The 19,028-nt window shown below is 35.5% G+C and overlaps 4 protein-coding genes across 13 annotated transcripts; 2 read left to right on the top strand and 2 right to left on the bottom strand.

Moving 5' to 3' along the window:
- Window positions 1-921: 921 nt before the first annotated feature.
- Window positions 922-3,885, top strand: LOC129576122 (mini-chromosome maintenance complex-binding protein). 2 transcript variants are annotated; one of them, XM_055460696.1, is made up of 5 exons: window positions 922-1,805; window positions 1,886-2,787; window positions 2,856-3,099; window positions 3,352-3,654; window positions 3,716-3,885. In XM_055460696.1, exons 1-5 carry the CDS (start codon window positions 1,530-1,532, stop codon window positions 3,782-3,784), a joined length of 1,794 nt encoding a protein of 597 aa, XP_055316671.1. In that variant the 5' UTR covers window positions 922-1,529; the 3' UTR covers window positions 3,785-3,885. The 2 variants fall into 2 exon arrangements, with proteins under 2 accessions (XP_055316671.1, XP_055316672.1); XM_055460697.1 differs by lacking the exon at window positions 3,716-3,885 and having other exon boundaries at window positions 1,256-1,805; window positions 3,473-3,648.
- On the bottom strand, window positions 3,840-10,068 carry LOC129576127 (SPRY domain-containing SOCS box protein 3). Of its 8 annotated transcripts, none has more exons than XM_055460712.1 (6): window positions 9,800-10,050; window positions 8,203-8,474; window positions 7,660-8,112; window positions 5,447-5,667; window positions 4,891-5,062; window positions 3,840-4,791 (listed from the first exon to the last, which is right to left on the bottom strand). In XM_055460712.1, exons 3-6 carry the CDS (start codon window positions 7,966-7,968, stop codon window positions 4,447-4,449), a joined length of 1,047 nt encoding a protein of 348 aa, XP_055316687.1. In that variant the 5' UTR covers window positions 7,969-8,112; window positions 8,203-8,474; window positions 9,800-10,050; the 3' UTR covers window positions 3,840-4,446. The 8 variants fall into 8 exon arrangements, with proteins under 8 accessions (XP_055316687.1, XP_055316689.1, XP_055316688.1 ...); XM_055460714.1 differs by lacking the exon at window positions 9,800-10,050 and adding an exon at window positions 9,645-9,692; XM_055460713.1 differs by lacking the exon at window positions 9,800-10,050 and adding an exon at window positions 8,720-9,390.
- On the top strand, window positions 6,059-13,384 carry LOC129576130 (ADP-ribosylation factor-like protein 6). Of its 2 annotated transcripts, none has more exons than XM_055460717.1 (4): window positions 6,059-6,174; window positions 12,101-12,229; window positions 12,389-12,517; window positions 12,646-13,384. In XM_055460717.1, exons 1-4 carry the CDS (start codon window positions 6,066-6,068, stop codon window positions 12,789-12,791), a joined length of 513 nt encoding a protein of 170 aa, XP_055316692.1. In that variant the 5' UTR covers window positions 6,059-6,065; the 3' UTR covers window positions 12,792-13,384. The 2 variants fall into 2 exon arrangements, with proteins under 2 accessions (XP_055316692.1, XP_055316691.1); XM_055460716.1 differs by lacking the exon at window positions 6,059-6,174 and adding an exon at window positions 11,266-11,446.
- Window positions 13,385-13,729: 345 nt separating this feature from the next.
- LOC129576124 (synembryn) lies at window positions 13,730-18,987 on the bottom strand. Its single transcript, XM_055460703.1, has 5 exons — window positions 18,482-18,987; window positions 17,964-18,337; window positions 17,279-17,846; window positions 16,927-17,170; window positions 13,730-16,863 (listed from the first exon to the last, which is right to left on the bottom strand). Exons 1-5 carry the CDS (start codon window positions 18,560-18,562, stop codon window positions 16,469-16,471), a joined length of 1,662 nt encoding a protein of 553 aa, XP_055316678.1. The 5' UTR covers window positions 18,563-18,987; the 3' UTR covers window positions 13,730-16,468.
- Between the last annotated feature and the right edge of the window lie 41 nt (window positions 18,988-19,028).

Raw genomic sequence — 19,028 nt, 5'->3', positions numbered from 1 at the left:
GATGAATAGACGTTTTTTTTTTCGAAAATGGCAACAGCGGCTACAAATCGAATGAGAACGAATGGAAAGAAAAGAGAGAAAGAGAAGACAACAAGGAATATGGGAAGAGGAAAGTGTATCATTTACAATGTTTGGTTCCGAAGTGCATGCAACGGCATCAATACAATCAATGTTAAACTGTGACTAATAATCAATCATACTGAAAAACTGCCTCCAGATACTATCAAAATATGGACTATGAATTCCATAATTGAAACAACTTTCTCTCTCTTTCTCTCTCTTATTTTCTCTCGGTAAATTGCATGAGCAAAGTCAAAAGTCATCACTTCGCAGACATACTCAGTAATGGCCTATCCACACCCAGATTATGTTTTTTTTTTTTTGAACGCCTATTCGACGTATGCGATGAAAGTCGAAAAGCCATAAAGCGTAAAAAAACACACTCGATACCCAAAAAATTACATTTTTTTTCTTCGTTTCAGTTTTTTTAAAAATTCAATCCTTATCAGTTGAGTGAATTATTATTACGTTGTCACAATATTTATGCTTGTGTGTTTGCCGAAATTGAGATGATAATAACGACGACGACGACGGAATGTTTGGGAAACCTTTTTTCCACTTTTCAATCGATTCGATCTATAAAACTGTCATTCACTACTTCAAATCTCGACTAGTTTACAATCCATTCACCGTACAGTGTCACGAGAGACACATCGCCTAGTTGACAATGGATTTGCATTCACCATAAATCAATGGTTATAACTGACAAATATCTCCGTTTGAACTTTGCTTGTATTTTTGATTATTAAGTTTTTTTTCCATTGCTTTCGCGTCATAGTCGTCGATGTTTTTGGCGGTGATTTCATCGCAGGACTAAATAAATATTGTTAGAAAAAAAAGAAATTAAACACAAAACCGACATGTATACATGGATTTAACGATTTGCAAAATGACGGCATCTCATAAGCTGCGTGCGCTGATTAACGGGTCAACTTTATTCGGCATTTGTTATGACCATCAGCCAAAAGAGATATGAAACTGTGCATTGATTTAGTTTTTTTTTTATAAAGGACCGCTGCAATTTAGAAGAAAATTCAATTTTCAACTTCTCAGAGAATTCTCTGATTTAATTTGTGTATATTCGAAGGGTTCACTGTATTTGATCTTTTAGAGCCTTACCCCTGTAAACATTCAAGGTCAATTGCTTCGAATTGTTCTTCTTATCGATCATTCTCAATTGGCCAAATTCATCGTATTGAAACTGTTAAACTTTTTATGCTATGCTTTCATTGGTGAAAACATTTGCTGTTCAACCGTAACACGACGGGTTTTGAGCTTCGCTTGAATTCACCACGTATCAATCGGTAGCTCTGACAACTGTCAAACTCCGCGCGCAAAAAGTTATTGTATGTATAACGAGGCGGCATGTAACGTTTTGTATTGTTTTGAGTAGATCACAGTGCATTTGCTTTAGAATATAAAAAGTAGACTCTTTTTGTGTGATTTTATATTTAAAAAAAGAAGACAAGATGGAAACACTAGAAGCGCTTACTCCAGAATTATTTGCCGAGAAATCGGTGGAAGTGTTGGAAGCATTGTCAAAGGAAGTGAACCTCGTTAAAATCCCACTGATCAGCAATTGGGAAAATTTCAATCAATTGCGAGACATGCAATTGGTTCGATTTCGTGGTTTGGTGCAAAATATGCTTGATCCAGAGATATATTTGGAATCATATCAAACAAAGAGTGACACTGACACACTCACAATGCGCAAAGGGAAATTTCGGGATAATTTAAAGCTGGAGGCAAGCCCAAAATTTAGACTAGAGATAATTAGAATATTTGTTTTTACAATAGTTCAATATGATTTTGTATTTGTTTTCAGGCAAATGAGGAAGTGTTATTCGATTCAGCAGAAAATGTGCATGCTGAACGACGTCCGATTTTCATGGTTTCGATACCCGGCTTGAATGATTGGGCTGTAGACATTGAAAAGGAGCAATTCATTGCAGACAGCATGGATGTTGAGATGAACAATCTACCGTCGAATGGTCTCAAACGACCACTGGATGAGTCTCAAGCCAACGAAAATGCTGGCGATCAAATGGAAACCGACTCAGACAATGTTCAAAGCAAAAAATTGAATCGATCCGCCTCTGAGTCAGAGCCAAAGACAAGCACAAATTCGAATTTATCTCGTGAATATTTATTAAATTCACCGATTGTTGATCGACCAAGTAATGCTATCATAGCAAAATTCTATGATGACACAGCTAAGGTGTCGTTAAACGATGCACTCGATGTCGTTGGTTTTGTTTCGCTGGACGCAAATCTCTGTGGTTCAAACCGACAGTTGGATGAATTTGAAAATTTCGATGAAATCTGTGCCATGAATCCACCGCCATCACTCATCCCACGCCTTCATGTCATTTCATATCGAGCACTTGCCCACATCAATCCTCTGCTTCATGACAACCGACACAATGGCGATGTGCTAAATGATCAAACGAAATTGGATTGCTTCCGTGATATTAGAACAGCACTGACCCAGTGCTTGTTTGGCGATGAAATTGCTGCTGATTACCTGTTTTGCCATTTGATTTCAACGGTTTATGTTCGCGCCGATGAGACTCTCGGTCAATTTTCCTTGAACATTACCAATTTTCCCAGCGAAAAACTCACCGGTTACACCAAACAACTCTACGATGTCATCGAATCAATTCTACCAGCCAGCCACTACTTTCCCATCACAATAGACAATCTTAACTCAACTGATTTTATACCAACGTAAGCGATTTGCTGGAAAATTATGATTTTTTCTTTTAATATTTTCTTTCTTAATTTTAAATTTTCAGCAAAGACTACGAAACGGGCAAACTCAACAGTGGCTTATTGCAATTGGCGCCACACACACATCTTGTGCTCGATGAGACGCAACTGGAACCAGGCAAACTAGAAGCCCATGGCATTGAAGGCGTTATGTACATCTCAAATCTCATTCGGAAGCAGCAACTTAATGTGAACTTCAAATTTTACACAATCGATTACAATGCGAATATACCGGTGCTGATTTTCAGCGAAGGCAAAAGCATGTTTCCAGTATGTATTCAAGTTTTAAATGTATAAATTGTATTTTTTCAGGAAATATTTTTTGGTCCATTAGATTTTAATTTCCAATTTATTTGTTTCAAATTTCGAACTCTGAAGAATTTTTTTTTCATCGTTCCTTCCTCCATTTAATCGAGAATAACGTCCAATATTCGAATATGGTTTCAATCTCAAAAATCCGAAACTTATTTTTTTAAAAAAAATTATTTTAATTCTTCTTTTCAAAATCGTTCCCCCTTCTAGAGCAATTGTCACATTCCACTGAAGGTGGACACCGACACGATTTCTGTTATAAATGAAACATTTGTGGCGCTCAAGCAGTTTTTGAAGCCCAAATTGAACGTAATTCGTCGTTTCCTTACAGAGATGCGATTGCAAGACTTCGATATGGGTCCCGAAAGCGTGAAAATGATTCAAGATGACTTCATCGAGATGCGACGTTCGTCCAATGCATCTGCTGATGATTTGCATATGATGTTAACATTATCTCGAATGCTGGGCATTATCCAAGGCAAAACAACGCTCGAAACTCAAACGTGGAATCAGGTACGAGAAATTTGTATAGTAAAAAAACATTTCAATAATTATTATTACTATTTATTTTCAGGCAAAAATGATCGAAAACGAACGACGAAAACGTATCGATATGTTGCCAAAAGCTAAAACATCCACATAATAACCCGATTATTTTAATTTAATTATTTTTTGTTATAAATAAAACTGCCATCAGGTTTTGTTCAATAAAGGTTTATTTAATGAAATGAAAAGATTAACAAATCCTGTTTTTTTTTCTCATCAAAATGTTGCAAAATACAAATAACAACAAACGTTTATTACTTTTGTTTCTGTAAACTGAAACGCTTATAAACATAAAATAAAATGATATATGAATATATAAATATATAAAAAAGCGCGACTTCTGGATATGTAGCATCGACAAATTTGTGGCATCGACAAATGATAGTTGCGCGATTTTCATTACAGTCTCCATTCAAAAGTCTTCAAAAGACTTCATAAGTAACTAATATTACGATTGTTCTGATAACAAATAAATTATAGAAATTAAGAGAGAAAAATAAAGGCGTTTTGTCTTTTTGTTTTCTGTTTCGAAAATTGATGTTGTATATAAACGTTCATCATGGAAAAGAAAAAAACTACTCGACCGTGCAAAATTCGGTTCGGTTGATATTTCTATTTTTCAAATAAAAAACTTAAGCATTATAATTAGGAAGTAAATTATTTCGATTAAGATAAAATCGCTCTAAACTCTCTATCCGAAAATGAATCTCTGTGATTTGTTTTTGAATTGTGACAAATTAAAAAAAAAAATGCATGTCATTAATCGCCATCATCATAAACGGGGTCATCATCATCGCTACTTTGTTGTGGTTCTTCTTTGAATGTTGGTAGGAAAATTGCTTCGTCAATATCCTCGTGCTCGTTGGATGAGTCAATGATATTGCCCGGCAAACTATCACAGTCATCAATCACTTCCATTGATTCCATTGATTGATGTTCATCTAACTCGGCATCGTCCAATTTGGATTCCGTTGAAATTTGCGCACCAAGATTATTCTCCTGTTGGCTGTCATTGGACTTCTCTGAATACTGATACCGCTCTTTTGGAAACATGAACCACACATCGCGACATAAGTTGGCCAATCCGGGGATGTTTTGCACTTTCTATTCGGTTGGAAAAATAAGAAGGAAAAACAAATCATTCGTCAGTCCAGTGTTCAAACATTAATTTGATTATTTGATTTCTGAACGTTTGATACTTACATCCAACAGTTGTGGATATTTAGTGATGACTTTCATGCAGCGGAATTGAAGGCAGTCGCGGAATGATGTGGTATTTATAAGACGCACCGATGATTTGGCCGATGTTGAACAGACCATGGCGTACAGTTTTTCTTTATCCAGTGGTATATTTCGGAATGCAATACCCTGCGGACTGAAGAATAAAATACTACGTTAGTAAATATTCCAAAAAAAGTATACTCAACGAATAAAGATCGCTATTTTTCCTTTGTCCTGAAAAATTCTCCAAATTTTTCAAAATACATTGAAATTTCGAAAACATGACAAAGGGAAAAAGCTGTCTTTAACAAAAATGAGAAACACATGTTGTTAATCAAAATTTCATTTAGAGTGGAGGCTTGTCACTTGAATCTAGTTTATCAGCCTCTTCTCTGCTTTTGCGATTATTTTTAGCACACTTATCATTCAACTAACGATAATTAGGTGCTTGGATCTCAAGAAGAGGCAAAAAACAACAACAGCAGCAATAAAACAATTTGTTGACATAACACTTCGGAGATATTTGTCTGGTGCTTACATTCGATTCACGTAGAATTCCAAGTGGCCACGTGATAAGTCTAAGTACACACCGACAATGCATCGTTTTGTGTATGATTTGCCATAGTATTTGAGAATATTTTTATGCTGTATCATGCCGCGATGCGAATAGCCCCACGATCGATTATCTAGACCAAGAACGCTGGCAAATTTGTAGCGATACTCCATTAAATTCACGGCATCTGAACCTATACCCACCATCTGAAAATATAATCAAAGATGAGAGAAAAACTAACACAGTTAACAAAAAAAAAAAACAAACAAACAATACACACACGCGAATAAATTATCAATGGGCAATTGAGCGATCGATAGATTAGTATTGGTGTTTGGAATTTGTTTATCGTTCACATTCGACTTATAGATATATCTAAATATAGTAGTATAATCAAAAGCCGAACAAGCGATTGACGAAAAAAAAGAGAATACAAATGTGAATGTGCGCATCGTTTAATTAATGAGTTATCGTTTGTTTATCCGCGGGTGTTTCGATTATTTGTATAACAGCCGATGACACAGACACACACAAACACATACATTCCGACGGAACAAGATGGATGATGCACAAGATAATGACAGTAAACGTGATCATGAATTGAATGCGTGTTAACAAAATCGAGAGCGCATCAGTCATTTGGCGGACACAAATGAAAATAACAGGAAATCGGTGTCAAAAAATTGTGGAATTGATTTGGTTGGCAGAAACAAGTGTGTAAATTTAACACTTTCACCTTTCAAGATCAACTTCTTTCTTGCATTGTGCCCTTTTTCGAGATGTGAGCCATTTATTTTCCTTTCATGCTATGCTATTGAATAACCGCATTCGATTGACTCTCCATTGCAAACGGATTTCTAAAAACTCGATTTCACCGTGCACATCGATTTTGACGTTTGAAAATCTGGTTTGTTTCAAGCATTTTGTTCAGATCAACCATTTTAAAAAACCAAATTACGGTTGTACTATTGACCACAATTATAATGATAAATATGGTATTAAGATTATATTTTAGATGATTCATGTATTTTGCTCATGTGCGTGTGGTCATTAGTATATCAGCATACTTCTTGTCGCCTGTTAAACGATACAAATTTTGTTCATTCTTTTGGAGCGTGATCGAAAACTTGTCATTGAGACCAGCAGGCAAAACAATGAACAAAAATAAAGAACAACAAATATAAAAACAGTTCTCGGTAGTCGGTAGAGTATTCTATTTGCATATTGCATTCTCTGCGATTGATTGTGTTGTGCTTGTTATCGTTGAACCTGTCTGTGATAATCGATCAACGCACTTGACGAAACAGTTTTTATCTCATTTTTATTTTCTCACTCTCATCGCCCGTGCAAGAAAAAGGTCAATTGAAATACAACCGAAAATAAATCAAAACTGCCTGCCATATCTCTCAAGCTCTGTACGCTTTTTTGTAAGCAAATGGCATGCGATCCCGTGTGGAAAATTTTTGACTGTTCAAGTCAGTCGATTAATTTGGGACATCCAGTGACTATTTGACTGACTAGAAGTGATTTTCTCGAACAAAATAAGCAAATGCAGTTAACTTTAATCACAAATCACTCTTAGTAAAAATGTCCCAAATTATTCGGCTGACTGAAAGAACAACTAAACGTGATTGTCCACATACAAAACGCATGATTTTAATCAACTTGGCCAGTTTTAGTTGTGTATCACTACATACAGCTACATACAACTGAGTGACTGTTAGTCATGTTATTTGCACACGGGATGCTATCAACATTATTGATGACTAATAAGTTAATGAGAGCCCCATATGGAATGAAACGGTAAAAAAAGCACACGATGCGTAACGATTTCAATAGACGCAAGTGAATTTTTAGCTACGAAAAAAACGCAGAATTATTTTCTAAGTGATTGAAAATTGCGAAGAAAAACGGTTGCCTAATCAGTTTAGTGTGCGCACGGAAAAAATGGAGAAAAAGAGGGTTGTAGGGGCCATCATGGTCAATAGATCGACTCTGACGCATTTCATTGCAAAAAAAAAAAAACAGCTAAATCCAGAAACAAGTGATTTTAATCAAGCGCAATAATTACATCAAGGATGAACCGAACGATAAACAAACAAGTGCGAATGCTATTGTCATGAAAATCAAACGAAAAAAAGAACGTTCGCACAAAGTGCAAACAGTATGATTGAATGGTATATATTATGATTGCTTACCAAGTCAGTGCCCGAAAGCCAATGGACGATTTTAACTTCCCAGTAATGGATCATGTTGGATGTGAGCGGTTGATTACTTCGAATGACCGATGTTCCCTGACTGTATATTGGATGGAATTGTACGGTGTGATTTTGAATGATGGTTTGCGGTTGCACATTTTGCCGGTCCCAAGTCCAATTGATGGTTTGGCATGCGTCTTCACCGCATCGGCATGTATCGGGTGGTATTTGGAGATTCGTTTTATCACCTTTTGGTGGATCTAAGTACACCTTACGCGCCCCTTCGCGATCGGTTAGCTGACTCGGCATTTGACATTTTGGCTTTGGTTTTTCCGTTGGCTTTCGCTGTACTTCGGTCTTTTGGCAGCGACAAAACGATGGATTCTCATCGTGACAACGGGTCGACGCCTGTGGATCATTCACTGGCGCACTCGTTTTTGGTGTTGAGTATAACTGAATAAGACCCATTCCGTGAAGCATCGATTCACATCCAATTGATTTGTTTCGAGTTTTTGAAGAAGAAAAAAAAAAATGCTGCCTCACCTTTGCACACGGTTCACAGAATGCACAAAGTCCTAAGTTTGGCGAGCTAATTCGTTCTTCGGATTAATTCTTTTCTGATGAAAGTCAATTTCTTCTCTGCTTTGTTCCTCCAAAAACAGTAGTCAGAAATGTTCTTTTCTGCTGAACAAAGTTATTTTTGTTACTTATTCGATCTATTCGTTGGATGCCGCTTGACAATGGACTGTTCTCACTGAGATTCGAATGTTTTGGATGCAAATAAAAATCCGATTGGCTTATATATACGCTCGAGCCTGTGAAAAAAAAAAAAATAAGGAAGAGAAAAATTTTCATCAATAATTTGTATACTACACCGGTTTTTCACGGCTTATAATACTATAGCTGAAAAGCAAAACATTGCCGAAACACACACACACACACACACAAAAACAGTGGAAAATTACTAATTCTTTTTGAAGGTCCACCGCTGTAAGAGAATTGAAAACAATCTTGGACAAGTTTTTTCTTTGTCATTTTAAAAATAGGCGCATTTATTTACGTGGATAAAAATGACTTCTTATTGGTGGATGCATTCCGATGCCCAAAAATATAAAACTTATAAACAATCATCAAAAGGACAACCACAATAACATGTTGAAATGTGATGAACTTTTTCGTTCTGGTATCGAGACAAAAACAACTTTATTTTCGATTCGCGCCACAGACTGTTTTGTATGATTTTTGTTTTCTGTGTTGCATACACACACAAAATGTGTGGTATATTTTACGTAAATTGTTCGTTTGCAGTTCGATTAATTCGAATTCGTGTCAGTGTGATGTGCGTGTGTAACACGCAGTATATCACCATATGCGTACACATCTCTAGATCAATGTGTAATGTGTATATTCAAAATATTTCACATGTCGAACCATCGATTTTCTCTGAACAAATTTACTTTTGTTAGGTCATTTTTCCAACGTCTATATAGTTCACTGATTTGGCGAACAGTTTAAATTTTCGATTGATAGTAGAATCAAATGTCAAAAAAGTACGTCAATGTTTTCAATTGTAAATCACATGGAATGATTAAAACATCAACATCGCAGCTACTATGTAGACATCGGTTTGGAAGTTGGGATAAGATCGAAATGCCATCATAAATTGAAAATTGAATATCAAAAAAACAATTAAAAAACTAATCACTGTCTTGGTCTTTACACAAAAATCAAAAATCAAAATATATTCGTATATATTCTCTCCTTCGATAAAGAAACCAATATCAAATGAACGTGTGTGTATGGATTCAAAAGACGACGAAACGAAAGAAAAAAACATAAACGAAATGCCTTCACCATCTTAAACTACAGTTTGTTGCTATTTCTTTAGATACAAAAAAATGCAATCGCAATTGTTTTCATCGGCGTCTTATTGCTAGCGAAAGAGAAAGAGATTGAGAGGAAAAACCCCAATAAACTTGATTTACTTCTTTTGGCCTGAATTCGATTTTGTTAGCGGCGCGACACAGCCATCGTGTGTATTTTTGTTGTTGTTGTGTGTTTTTTTCTTCTCTCTTTTTCTTTTCACAGAGACTGTATGGAGAGGAGGCAAGTTATGGTAATGACATTAGAAAATATTTACCTAAAAATTGATATTGTTTGGCTGGAGGCTCTACAATGGTTCGATTGACAATGAATGCGATGTTTATTGCTGATATTATTTTTTTGTTATTACCACTATTTTTCACAATGTCAATTCCACTGTTATTGTTGGATACGTGGTTGTGCGTATGTGTTTGTGTTGTATCAATACTTAGTAATTTTGGGTTTGATTTTTATTTTGGATGAACAACAACGTTCTTCGCTCAACTTTGTTCCAGCACTGACGTCTGTATTTCACGCATAGCAAGCATTTTTAGTTAAATTCAACCGAGCGAGACGTACGAAAACTAAAACGAGATGGAACACTCTAGTACGTCAATTTGTGAATGTGAGCGTGCGCAAGTATGTGTATGTGTGTGTCGATACATTTCAACCGTAATGGGATTTTTTACACGTTTACCAATACAATGACACTCCTTGTTATCGACCATATGACGGGCTCTGCTCTATTGTATACGTCACACAATGACTGCTCACACATATTCAAATCACAACACATTTGAACAGCTCTTTTTTTTCAAAAAATAAAAACTTTTAACATATTTGAATGAGCGAATCCGTTTGCGATTAGCCGAATTTATCAAAATGTAAAAAAGGCATTCACATTGTTCGAGGCGAGCACATGACAGTTTTTTCTTGTGTTCATCTATTGTTTGAAATTATATTCAATTTGCCGGCTAAATGTTTTGAGTAATTTTGCGCTTGTATATGCACATTGCTTTTTATCGTCGCGAATTTTCCGTTCAGATTTTCAACGGAGAATTCCACCTGCGATACAAAATGATCAAAATCGGCTCGAGTCGATGGTCGTTTCCTTGCATTCTGACACGCATGCAACCGATATTCTCAATCAATAAAATTTGTTATAGAAAATATTCGATAAAGGAAATCCATTTATTCGTTTGTTAAGTTTGTTATTGGGGGGTTTGGTCTTAAAAAGCCCGACTATTTAATTCGTTACCATAGTAACCGTTTAACAACAACGAAAATCCAGACGGTACAATTCAAATTTATCGATGCGATTGTCGCCTAATGCATATAGCACGAAGTCGCAAGTATTTTTAAAGAAATAAACGAAATCACTGCACAATACAATCCACCTCGGAGGTACCACACTAGTGCAAGTGAAACAAAATTTCATGCAAATTTATACTTGGAACGGAAACCAAAAGTAAAAAGAAAAAAAGAACAAAAATTAAAACGCATATAAACAAGCGATGACATTGAACATTTTCAATAATTTCGATTTTTTGTCGAAGGGATGACGACGCAACAGCAACTGCCACAGCCCTCATTCAATATTTAATCATTTCGAAATTCAGTAATCTAATTCTTTATGTGAAAAACAGAATTGATTTCAGAAAAGCTGTACATTTTTTTTTTCATTAGAATCGTTGTTAATTGTGACCATTTGTCAGTGACGTGTGATTCAGAAAACCACAGGTCATGATGGGTCTGTTCGATATGCTGGCTGGTATGCTGAAAGTGCGCAAAGAACAGATTAATATTTTGGTGATTGGTCTAAATAATAGTGGTAAATCAACAATAGTTAATCATTTCAAAGATCCAGAAGAAAGAAGCCAAGTTACATTACCCACAGTTGGATTTAATGTTGAAAAATTTCAAAGTGAGTGCCTGCTTTCGAATTGGACGTTTCTCTCTTTTTTTTTGTGTCGATACAGATTCTTATTTTTTCTGTTATCTGTAAAAAGAAATTGACTATTACTTGATGCATTCTTTTTCGTCTCGCCCTTTCTCCCGAAAAATAAATAAATATTATTTCCTTTGATTGGCTTTTAAATGGGTATTTTAGCAGCTGTGTGTATTTGTCGCAAGAAAACAGTAAATAAATGTTATCGAATATCGTTATAAAAAAGGAAATGCACAGCTGAAAATATTGATCATCATATGGTTTTTTATTCTCTTAATTTTGTGTCCGTATGTGCATTGTTATTGATTGCTATTGGTCATTTTATGTTTTGGTTTCTAAATGTTTGTGTGTCTTCTTTCTTCTCTCGGTAAAATAAAAACAATAAAAATATTCTACTATTGATCAATACCACCAAATAAACCGTAGTTTTTGCAATACTTTGTAGTCAATTTTCAAACCACAAACTGTTCAATGTGATCACGCACCATCCAATCCAATTAAATATTTATCACGTCGCCACACCAATAATGATGCATGCAGAACACACAAACACAACACGAAATACACAATTTGAACCCATTTAATTTTCGACAAAATAACACCAACAATGATTTGATTAATGATTTGTAGATCAGGGTATCGCGTTTACAGCATTCGATATGTCCGGTGCTGGACGATATCGAAATCTCTGGGAGCACCACTTCAAATCGACACAAGGTATCATATTCGTCATTGACTCGAGCGATCGCATGCGATTAGGTATAAATTTTTCTTCTAAATAAAATCTTCAAAATACCGTTCATTTTCTTCTCTTTCAATTTTTTTCCCGTTTCATTTTCCGATTATTTCTTAATCCTTTTGGAATTTTCTCTGATTTTTCCCTATTTCCTGTTTTCCCAATTTTATATTTTTTCACAGTGGTTGTGAAGGACGAATTGGATATTTTAATCAAACATCCCGACATTCAAAACCGTCGAATACCGATACTGTTCTTTGCAAACAAAATCGACTGTCCCGATTCGTTGTCAAGCGTTAAAATAGCTGCAGGTGGGGGGTCCTAGAAAGACAAAACTCCACTTTTACTTTCTACGGTTTCTAAGACGATTAGCATTCATTTTGTATGCTCTTTCTTTTTTTCTTATTTCTATTTTCATATGCATTATACGTGGCTATAGCGTTGGGCTTAGAAAAATTGAAGGACAAACCTTGGCATATCAGCTCAAGTAATGCATTGTCTGGAGAAGGCCTACAAGATGGAATTCAGTGGCTTGTACAGCAGATTCGTGATATGCTTGCAAATAGTAAAGAGAATAAAAAATGAGCAGACACTTTGTTATTCATCAGTTCTGCGGAAGCAAAAAAAAATATAATTATCATTCTAAATGTCTATCTAAGCCTTAAGCGAAATTAGCCTTAATGCCGAATTTCTTGCGATTCAAATCGAACGAAAGAAACAATTGTTAATTTCTTAGTTAAACTGCGTAGTGTCCAACAACATTCACTTCAATACACTCTATTGAATGCCGAATTTTTTTACCTTATTTACACTACAAGAGCCGGATTAAATTATTGATAATAAATTGATAAAAAACCTGAATGCATTTCGGGTACTGTTACTGCCCATCATCAGCAATCATGACTAATTTATCGACGGGAAAATCAGCTACACGATGACAAATTCACACGCCAATGTACGAATTGAGATGAGACACACGAAAAGAAAAAACAACACTCGATACAAAAAACACACTCACACACAAACAAATGTACCGTAAACTACTTTGCGATTACCAATTCTTGCGATTGGTCAAAATCAATTTCGGTACAAAGAAAAATTATCCTTTTTATCCTTAGAACCGTTTCATGCATTTGTATTTCATTCAATTTGCAATTTTTAGGAATTTTCGCAAACAATATGGAATTAGTTAAATCAATATTAATAAGAAAAATTGAAAAAAAAAAAATCAAAGAAAATTTAAATCCTAATAGATGTTCTTCATATTTCAAAATTTTTCATTTATTTTCGGCTCAGAAGTCAAAATGTGTGTGGAATATGAAACCCAATCTGTGTTTTGATGTTTTTGTTCGTTTAAGTCCAAATGGATTCAATTTGAACCCTTAAAAACGTTCAACACCATTAGTCCATATAGTGTTATATAGGTCATCTTTCATGGGTTTGATGGTGCCAACACACAAAAGCATCATCGATTACAATCCGATAAATTGAAGTAAAATAAACACGAAATAAAAAGCAGATCATTTGGAACTTATTTACTGAATGAATTTATTGAGCAAAAAATGTTGAATCAAACGTTTTCAAAAGAGGGGGTGCAAAATTGTGCATTTGGGGTATGATGTGATTTGTGGTGGTGGTGATGCTACATATTCAACTATTTATGTGAATGAAAAAATGGAAATCGTTAAGTATTTAACATTTTTTCTCTCACTCTCTTTCTCGATTTTCTATATAAACTGATTGCTTGAAATGAATAAAGTTGGTCGACGGATTAAGTCGTTAATAAAATGGCATAATATTTTATTTTTGGATTTTTTGCATCAAAAACACCGTTGGATATGCTTTGACTGAACACTAATGTTCGTTTTGATTCTATTGATGTTAACAAATGCTGGTGATCCGTCGGTAATATTTTTTTTTCTCTTTTTTTTTGTGTTTCTCAAACGTGTTCTAAAATAGTTTCTGTCGGGAATTTACTTCTATTTCATATGATTGAATATATCATTTAAGTCCAACAATCTGACTTAAATGCCAATTGTCTATATAATGTATCTTTTGTTTCAAATATAAATGCATTGATTTCATTGAGAGATTCGAGGAAAATTGCATTATATTCAGCAACATATTACAAATTGCGTATAATATTTTTTTTTTTTGTTAATTTACTAATAGTCTATCAATTAGTCTAATTGGCAAATACGTTTGCAATATGAACCATGAAATTTGTCATAAAATTTAAAAGGTCGCTTTAGTAGTGTTCATATGCCGCTTGAATTGCTACAATCGCCGCAAACGAATCCGTTATGAATCTGACTTTTTTTCAATAAAAAAAAAACATCTTCGAATAAAAAAAAGGTAAAATAAAATTGTAAATTTAATTTCTCAACACACAGTTTATAAAAAAAAAAATATTTGCATCAATAAAACTTAGAAAAACAACAATTATTCTACTGCAAACGATTCCCATTTGAAGTTTGAAACTTCGAAACTAAAAGCGACATCTAACGAAAATCCGTTACAACATTCGCCATATTGACAAGTGACAAGTGTGTTGTTGTTTCAAATTTCAAGTGGGAATCGTTTGCAGTGAAATAATTGTAGTTTTCCTAAGTTTTATTGGTGCAAATAAAATATTTTTTATAAACTGTGTGTTGAAAAATTGAATTTACTACTTCTTTCTACATTTTTTTTATTATAAAATATTTTTGGATTATTTTGTTTTGAAAAAAGTCAGATTCATAACGGTTTTGTTTGAAGCGCTGAAAGCGCTGAGAACTTGTGTTCTTGGTTCAATATCAACCGACTGAAACGATACCTGGCGGATATGCTAGCCCTTTAATTTTTATGACAAAATTTGCAATGGTCTTTAAAAAAAAACGAACGAGTCTTTTCGGTTAAAACCGGTTGGAAGAAGAGTGCATTCGAAGAATATGTTGTTAGTGTTTATGAAAATGCGGATTGCTTTGGCCATTTTCATGTTGTTTAAATCAATGTTGGTTATTTTTATATTTTGTTATCTATTAAATGTTTTGTTATCTATGATTGCGATATTTGATGTGGGTGGACCAGCATAAAAAAAATCAATATTCTTTGTTTCTACAAAATCCAGTCCATTATTCCATTGTAATTTCTATGGGCAACAAATGCACGTCTGATAAACTTGTAGCGGTGAGACTGCAGTCGCGCGTAGAGCCTTACTGTTTTATATCGAGCAGAATACTGTTTTATATCGAGCAAATTAATTGTTACTAAGCAAATGTTGGTAATTATTCAGAAATGTAACATCCTCACACTCTCCGTTCCATTGAATTGGATCTGATTAAGTTAAATGGAAGTACGAATGCGGCGAGTTGCCAATGTATGGACATTCGAATGTATGTGTGTGTATAAGTATATGAAAAGTGGTTGCATTTCGCTTCAAATTGTACATTAATCAAACAAAAGTGGATTTCTTTGGTTGTGACAGAGATAGAGAGAGAGAGAGAGAGAAAGAGAGGTATAAACTCTGTAGGTGCATCAAAGCCAACAACAGCAGCAAAAGTACAGAGTTAACACACGCCTTTCCTTCTCACATGAATATTTTATCGACGACAAGTCTAAGTATAAAAATGGTTGGTTTTAAGCTGCTGTTTGAATTGTCATTGATTTGTTTTCGGTGAATATTGTTCAATGTTGATGCTTTTGCGGAGCGTGTGAGTGATGAAAGCATCGAATTATGTAGTTGGTTCTTTTTCTACCGTTTTTTTCTTCATCGGTTCGGTGTTTGTTGTTGAAAATGTTATTCAGCTAAAGGTCTTTTGTTTGAATAATGAATCCGCATAAATCACATCGATGCCGTATGTGCAAACGACGACATTTACACAAACACACTTTTAATTGGATTTTCATTTCAACTTTCTCCACCTCTCCATCTCTCTTTCACTTCATGTTTCCATTTTCATTTAAATCATTTTTCTGCTCTGTTGTCCTTCTCGACCTCTCTCTTTCTCTTTCTCTTTCTCTTTCTCTTTCTCTTTCTCTCTCCCTCTCTGATCATATCGTTTTTGTTTCGTTCGGTCGGTCGATTGGTGTGTTTGCTCCATTGCCTGCACATATTTGTGTAATCAGAAATTGGAATGAGTTTATTCAATTACTTCTGCCTGACTGTTCTTGTCAATTTTCTGATGATATACACACTGGACGCGTCGAATTAGAAGTGTGACAAGGTAAACTCACGCTCTCGTTGACTGATGCATTTTGGAATAGAGAAGATAGTAAATGCTTTATTTTTGTGATTGGTCCATTTGCTGTTGTGGTATGTTATCTTGTAGCTCCAGGATATGTCCGACGGGCTGCGGTCGTCCGTCTTCACCAATTTTACATGGTTGCACAAGCCCTTGCCGATTCAATTGGTCCATTAGATTGACTAGTTTCATGGCTTCATACTCTTTTTGCTCATCTGACATACCGTCGAGTGGATTTGGACGTGGCGGCTCATAGCATCCAACCACGGGATTGATACCGTGCTGCAATTGCCTATACTCTTCGGTGTCACTGTCTTCACTATTTGACGAATATTCACTCGAATAACTGTTTGCACTGCGCACCGGTAATAAGCCTCGATTGGCAAACAAACCAGCTGCATTCCCATATCCAGTGTACTTAATCATTCGACCAACTGAAAATGGAAACGATTCATTTTTAACGAATTTATAAAATTGATAACTCCACAAATAATTACCGTTCTCTTTGCAGAGCACAAACAAAAAATCGGCGACAAGGTCTCGCACTTGTGTCGCTGGTGACGTCAACAATTTGACCAAGCGATTCCGCAGCTGATCACCAACTTCGGGACGTGTTTTAACGTCACGTAACGGCGGTAATACTTGTTGCCGAAGATATCGCCGTTGCAATGAATTACAGCGTGCACATTTCACCAAAGCTGTTAGCACGGGTGACAGAAGCTCTTGTTGAACGGATAATTTCTGAAGAAAAAAAAAAAGATTTACAGTTTAGCCTTTTTCACAACCAAATTTTCAATCATCATTAGCTGGCAATTTAATTTCAATTGAACACGACTTATTTACACTCACTTGAACATTTTCCAGTCGGCATTTAAGAAATTCCAACAGTATTTCGATTGCAGTGACATCGTGTCCATCGAATAAATGGATGTTATTCAGATTGGCAGCCGATGCGAATGATGTCGATGAATCGCTGTCCAAATGCATCGGAATGACAAGCTCGGAATAGCAAGCGGTTGGCACATTTGTAAGCAAATTAATTGTGTTCGAGCACAATTCGAGTTGTTTTTCCTTCGACACCGCTCGACACAGCAACAAATCATGTAACACAACAGCCAGTCGACGGAATTGAATTTCCTCCTCTTCTTCGGTGGCAACCGATGTTTCATTGCGAACCGTGACATTGAATAGCACCTTCATAATTTCAATCAATAAATTTACTTGACTGTCGTTGAGTTCGTGGTGTCCATTTTGTGGGTCGGATCGTTCTTTAATGATTAAATCGAGAATTTCCACCAGATAAGTCAGGCCATGATAATCATCACGAACTTTGGTTCGGACATCGGGGTTCAGAGCCGTTATCAAGAATAACAATTTCATATCGAAATACTGTAAGTCATATGGGACATTGGCATCTCTGTAGCAAAAGAAAACACAATCAAATCAATATGAATGTTACGATCGATCGAAACGTATCAATGAACATAGAAAGTAAATTTTTTTTTTCTCAAACCGTACTAAAGCTCAAACATACTTGTAGGTTCTCAATCGACGTACGATGCCATCGATGGCCGCATTTTTCAAGCACATCATTTGGCAGTTGGTGCTTTGGTACACCAAATTGCATAAGCATTTGAGTGCCTCGACGACGATGGCCGAATCGGTAATGTTTTCATTGTGGCTGCCAATGTTGGCAATATTAAGCAGTGTGTTGAATTGGTCGACGGTTATTGTTTGATTCAAATGCGTTTTATCACGTGACATAATTCGGATGGTGGCCAAACAATCTGGATAAATATGCAACGCTTCCGCGCGTCTTTCATTTGGCATTCGTAAAAATTTGAATATTCCATTCCAAATGGTGGTCCATTGGCCATACATTGCAGTGAAATCAAATGTATCCGAATGCTATGCAAAACACACAACACAGATAAAGACAGAGAGGGCGAAAGAGAACACAATTATTTAACAAAATTGTGTGAATGAATTTTTGGGCGTTGATTTCCGAGAAAAAAAGAGAAGGCAAAATTATTAACGATGATTTTGGTTTACCTGTGCCACAAACCGTTGTAAAACCTCCTTTGATTTGGCGATATCGCCCGATACTAACACTTCAATATGATACTGTTCCATGATCCAAACATTTGGTTCTTTAAATAGAGCCGCAACCAATCGTACAATTTAAATGAAAACTCGCATAATATTCCACCATAAATAATGCTACAATCGACAATTTTGTTACAATGAAGATGAAACCAAATAACACGATCTGCGACAATTGATTCCTCTTTGATTTTGTTGTGTCAAGTGGTACACTGCACGTTTCAAATACTCTATCGGAATATTACTTATCTGCGTAATTATTGGTGGGAACACTTGATGAGGAGCGTATATTATGTGTATGTTGCAAAACTGTAATGAATCTACGCGAAAAACAAAAATTGAATTTTGAAGCGAATGTGTCATAGGCGCTGCTAGAATGTCAAACTCAACTGCTCAGGCGCTGACTTTTCAATACATTCATACACAGACTCACACAGACATACACATACACACGCCATGCACATCTACCCATACACACATACACGTCGCCACACTA

Source organism: Sitodiplosis mosellana, unplaced genomic scaffold, assembly GCF_009176505.1.
Source record: "Sitodiplosis mosellana isolate CC-2019 unplaced genomic scaffold, AAFC_SMos_1.0 Smas_scaffold_6181, whole genome shotgun sequence".
Classification (NCBI taxonomy): Eukaryota; Metazoa; Arthropoda; class Insecta; order Diptera; family Cecidomyiidae; genus Sitodiplosis; species Sitodiplosis mosellana.
Note: the sequence above shows the minus strand (reverse complement) of the source record. Positions and strands in the feature narration are given on the sequence as shown.